This window comes from Salvelinus sp. IW2-2015, linkage group LG18 (genome assembly GCF_002910315.2).
Source record: "Salvelinus sp. IW2-2015 linkage group LG18, ASM291031v2, whole genome shotgun sequence".
Classification (NCBI taxonomy): domain Eukaryota; kingdom Metazoa; phylum Chordata; class Actinopteri; order Salmoniformes; family Salmonidae; genus Salvelinus; species Salvelinus sp. IW2-2015.
Genome location: NC_036858.1, coordinates 47,521,098 through 47,527,097, shown reverse-complemented (window position 1 = coordinate 47,527,097; position 6,000 = coordinate 47,521,098). Strand labels below are relative to the sequence as shown.

General features: G+C 41.1%; 1 protein-coding gene across 1 annotated transcript in view; it reads right to left on the bottom strand.

Annotated features, from left to right (window-relative positions):
* Positions 1-554: 554 nt before the first annotated feature.
* zcchc24 (zinc finger, CCHC domain containing 24) overlaps positions 555-6,000 on the bottom strand; it is a 51,728-nt gene continuing 46,282 nt past the window's right edge. Inside the window, exon 4 of the mRNA XM_024009021.2 lies at positions 555-926. Coding sequence (XP_023864789.1) covers positions 813-926 — 114 coding nt within the window. The 3' untranslated portion in view covers positions 555-812. The remainder of the gene's footprint in view (positions 927-6,000) is intronic.

The window sequence follows — 6,000 nt, the reverse complement described above, 5'->3', positions numbered from 1 at the left end:
AGTTACTTGTATATATCCCAGTTAAAATCAATTCAAAATTGCACAACAGACAAACAGACGACAAATAATAAATACACCACATATAACATGTAAGCCAGGGATGTATGGTGCGGTATCCCTCAGTTAATCAATCAATAATCAATTCATAATTCATTCACAGTTATTAATGTATAGGTTGACCTTTGACCAGACATTGACCCCGACTTGAGCCCATGACGATAGAAGGTTTAGGGACCTTTGTTACATTACCATCACTAGAAGCCCTGTCTCTGTCTGTTTTAATACTCAGAACATCCACACACACTTCACTTGGCAGGGAAAACTCTTCTGTAACCACAAAATCAACAGAGCCCAAAGTGAGGTAATGAAACCAAAGAGAGGGCAATACTGTCAGTGAGAACAATATCACATTATACACACACATTGCGTGGGGTACACAAGGCTACAAGGCCCTGTCATGATTGAGGATATTTACATACAATTATTTAGGCAAGTTTTCACTGTTTAAAAAGAGCACTTTGTGGGGTTTTATCACTGTTTAGAAAGAGCACTTTGTGGGCTTTTAATCACTAAGTACAGATCTTGGATCAGTTTCTCTCACTCCTTTACCATTAAGGGCCAGTAGGTGTAGGGATAATGACCAGGAACTGTGTTTAGTGACAAACCTCCCCAAAAGGAGGTTTACCGGCTAATTCAGAGGGGATGGGAAATGGAGGGGGAGGAGGAACAGGTGATGGAGATGGGGAGAGGAGAAGGAGGATGGATGAGAGGGTGGGGAGGAGTGAAGCAAGGGGGGGGTATATATTAAGGTGTTATTGCACGCGTCGGCAGTAGTAGCCCAGGACTTTGCATTTCTCACACAGGTGCTGAGGGTGCTCCTTACTCTGGTCTGAGACGTCCAGGCCATCAGGCTTCTCCAATGGACGCTAACAGGGAGGAGAGTTACGTAGGGAGAGAGGGAGAGAGATGGGGAGAGGGGGTAGAGAAAGATGGATGGCAGAGAGGGAGGGAGGGAGGTAGAGAAAGAGAAGAGTGAGACTCATCACGTACAAGTATACACACTATATAAACCGTTTGCAATGGTGAAAACATGGCAGGGGGAAGAGTTAACCTCAGTTCTACAGTATACTGGGTGCTAACCACACACTGACAATTCACCCCACACTCACACAAACAAACACACACACACACCCAACACAAAGCCTTCAATCTGCCAGCAGTTTGTTTGGGACTCAAACCAGCTCTGTTATATTCCAAAATCTCAGGCCACAAGAACTAACCCTGGATTTTTTCTGACCTGGAGTCAGTGTACTTTCTGTTATTGGTTTCAGAGCTGAGGCAAATAACCCTAACAGATCTCCTTCTCTCGCTAACACGATATAATGACAGAGGCTGCGTTCCAAATGGTAACCATGTAGTGCACTACCTTTGACCAGAGCCCCCTCCTACATGCTATAATTCCAGAAAGAGGTCCAAGGCACATGTTTGCTGATATAAACCTGCATGAAAATACCAGCTACACCACTGGGAGTAATGGTTTGTTGGAAAGTATATGAAGGACAACAGAGGGTATCGTTCAGCGCCAACGGTTTGTTGGATGTCGATCACATACAATCCCTCAGCAATCATTTGCTTTCCCACCCATTGTTGTTACAGAGTTTTTTTATGATACTGTTATTTTTTCCAGACAGACAGTCTCAGACTGATTCTATAACTTGTCAAAACCAGAGCCCGTATTCATAAAGTGTCTTTGATCTAAGCTCAGTATTGCCTATTAGATCACAATGAATATGATGATATGCACAGAGCGGATCTGATCCTAGATCAGCATTCCTACTCTGAGACACTTTATGGATAAAGGCCCAGGTTGCCAAGGACCAGAGCAAGAAGACAATGCAGACAGCCTTCGCCTTGACTGTCTGCCACTAGCTTTAAAGGCTTATTGATAATAACATGAAATACATATCAAACAAACCCACAATGTTAAGTTTGGCTTCCAAAATATGATGTACTTGATGACAAAGTATATGTTTCGTAGGAAAAAGTATCTGATAGTTAAACATCTTGGGTTTTGGACTGAAGGACTGCATCTGTCCGGTTTGTCTGTGTATTTATTAAATGGATAAAACTGTTTTCATGATTAGTTTATTTTGAATGAATGCCACACATATTTTTCAATCCAAAACCAGATTCCATCCGGCCATAGATATCCGGATGCCTGTCTTAAAGTCATGAAATGTGAAAACTATAGAAGCACACAGACGGTCTAGAATACTATAATGTAAGGTAACTCATCTGGATGGTTGATCTTATTGTTTCACTCTGATCTTGAGCCTGAATCAGTCAAAGACTCCTGGGACTAATGTGCTATTTGATGCTATTTAGAAGGTCAGGGCTCAGGTCAGGATAGCTTTTTACCTCACCACCTAACAGGAACTGTCGAGGACATGAAGACTTGCAGTTTAAAGCGTATCTGGGAATCAGATACCAACGTCGGAAGATAAGAAAAATACACAATGTTTAATTCATTTCCCTCAGTCCTTTCTGTTGGAGCCAAGCTGTGGGTGTGTGTGTGTGTGTGTGTGTGTGTGTGTGTGTGTGTGTGCGTGCGTGCGTGCGTGCGTGCGTGCGTGCGTGTGTGTGTCTGCAGTACCTGGGGGTCAGTGGTTCATTCTCAAACGCTGACAGGGGGAAATATGTGAAGTGGGTGACATTGCAAATGTGTGGAATTTGCCTGCGAGTGTGGTGCTAGCCACAACACACACAGACAAGAACGCAAGCACACACACACACACACAGAAAAGAGCGTTTGAGAATGCTTTCCCCACAAGCTGTTTCCATTGAACAGAGACTTTTCTCTGCCGTTTTAAAAGACTGACTTTGGTGAGAATAATCACTGTGAATGCTGCGCTTAATGGTGACTTAATACATTTAATCATCGGTTTGATCTGATGAAGTCGCCTGATATTGCTTGAAGCATTCCATCATTATATGAATATCTATGGTGTTGTGACCGTGACCATAGCTACAGTTTAGTAGAACCCTCAATGGCATTGAAGAGTGGATGAAGATCCATGCAAATCCTAGTGTAGCTGTATGTCCAAATCCAAAGCAGCAAGCAACCCCTAGACCCTATGCCCTATCCTCTATCTCCTACGCCCTATGCACTTGTGCCCCTAGTCCCCTACACCAGTGGTAACCTACATTTTATGAGCCAAGATCACTTTCTGATTCAAAATGCAGGCCGAGATCTACCGCTCAGATCATTTTTTAAACATGACTTGAAAAAACGTACACTACCGTTCAAAAGTTTGAGGTCACTTAGAAATGTCCTTGTTTTTGAAAGAAAAACAAATTTTCTGTCCATTAAAATAACATCAAATTGATCAGAAATACAGTGTAAACATTGTTAATGTTGCAAATGACTATTGTAGCTGGAAACGTCTGATTTTGAATGGAACGTACAGAGGCCCATTATCAGCAACCATTACTCCTGTGTTCCAATGGCACATTATGTTTGCTAATTCAAGTTTATCATTTTAAAAGGCTAATTGATCATTAGAAAACCCTTTTGCAATTATGTTAGCACAGCTGAAAACTGGCCTTCTTTAGACGAGTTGAGTATCTGGAGCATCAGCATTTGTGGCCAGAAACAAAGGACTTTCTTCTGAAACTCAGTCTATTCTTGTTCTAAGAAATGAAGGCTATTCCATGTGAGAAATTGCCAAGAAACTGAAGATCTCGTACAGCGCTGTGTACTACTCCCTTCAGAGAACAGCGCAAACTGGCTCTAACCAGAATAGAAAAGGAGTGGGAGGCCCTGGTGCACAACTGAGCAAGAGGACAAGTACATTAGTGTCTAGTTTGAGAAACAGACGCCTCACAAGTTCTCAACTGGCAGCTTCATTAAATAGTACCCGCAAAACACCAGTCTCAACGTCAACAGTGAAGAGGAGACTCTGGGATGCTGGCCTTCTAGGCAGAGTTCCTCTGTCCAGTGTCTCTGATATTTTGCCCATCTTAATATTTTATTTTTATGGGCCAGTCTGAGATATGGCTTTTTCTTTGCAACTCTGCCTAGAAGGCCAGCATCTCGGAGTCGGCTCTTCACTGTTGACGTTGAGACTGGTGTTTTGCGGGTTAAAATATGTTAGTATTTATGGGGGGGTATGATATTTGTGCATCTGTACCTTTCTTTACCCATCATTATTCGCGATTCATTCAGGATTGTCTGAAATCATGGTAGCAACCACATTCATGTTGAAGTGCTTAGAAACATATTATATTTTTATTTACCATAAAAGTGACTCCAAAATGACACAATACATTATTTACCATTCATTTCTATTGGGCACAAAATAATCTGAAACACAACCAATACAAACAGCCAAATAATCCAACATATTTGTAAAGTCACAAGCTTGATGTAATACACATATAAATGAATTTGTCCCAATACCTTTGCTCCCCTAAAATGGGTGGACTATGTACAAAAAGTGCTGTAAATTCTAAACAGTTCACCTGATATGGATGTAAATACCATGAAATTAAAGCTGACAATCTGTACTTCAACCTCATAGTCATTGTTTGATTTCAAATCCAAATGTGGGGAGTATAGAGCCAAAAGAAGAAAAAAACGCTTCACTGTCCCAATAATTATGTCGGACACTGTATAACCGTTCATCAAATTGCTATCCAACCCTCTCAGATCTCAAAAAGTGCACGAATTGTGGGTAGGGACTAGAGGTACATTTGAGTTTGGGCGATTATCCCAAACTCTGGAAGGGAGAAATCGCTAAAGTGGCCAATCATCACTATTGAGAAATACAATAGAATGTACTGTACAGAGCCCAACAGCTACTTTCACTTTCCCATAAAGTTTTCTTGCACTCTTTCAATAATGGTTTAAAGGGGCAATCTGGCATTCAAGCAACAACAATAACAAAGCAGTCACCTCGCCACTTGGCGGGATTGGGCTGCAGAAATGCAATACCAGGTTTCCCCTTTAATATCAGAGCGAGTGAAGACGTAGCCTCCTTGAGAAAAGGCATCTCCTTTCTGTCCAATTTAGCATTATTGCTAGCAGAGCGAATCGTGCATACTCTTTCCATAGTATGCGGGGTAGGTCTATGTCCCAAATGGTACCCTATTCCCTATATAGTGCATTACTTTTGACCAGGGCCCAGGGAACTACAAGTTGGGTCCCCTGCAGCCAAAACTGTATTTTAAGTGGTGGAATTGACTGAATTTGTTGAAATGAAAATATGATTAGATTGAGTGTGTTATTTACATGTAATGTTTGGAACCGGGGAATTACGTCTAAAGCTCTTTCAATTCTACAAACAAAACATTTACAAATTTTCAAGTTAATTGAATGAAGAAATATTTAATGACAGCGATAATGATAATACAATTCTGGATGTCACATATTTGGACAGTTACTTATAACATCTAGTTAAACTGTTTCTTGGAGTTTATTGCTTTTGAGAGATTAATAGTTTAAGTGACAGAGCTCTGGGCCCATATTCACAAAGTGTCTCAGAGTAGTGTAAGGCCGTGCCTAGACTTGACAGTTCATGCAGCTTTAGTATTCTGATGATAGATTTCTGATCATGGAATTCCGAACATGTCATGCATCTATACCTACATTTAAATGTGTCTACTGTGTCCGGATTCCCTTATCCTGCGCTATATTAAAATGCTAGTATGCATTCTACAAACGGTAGAATAGGTCAAATATGTTAATAACTCAACAACAACAGATGCCAGTAGCGAACTACTGTAGCTACTAACCTCTGTAGCTAGCCAGCAAGCAAAGCTAAAGGGATTGCATACGGGTTTGCATAACTACCCAAACAATTATTTTTTTAAATAAATATTAGCTAGCTGGCATGCATTTATGAGGCCAGCAAACACGTTCCTCGCATGTTAGCAACGTATTTCCTCCAACATTATAATGAAAATGTGTCACCAACTGTATGCGCTTTCGGTAGCCTGAAT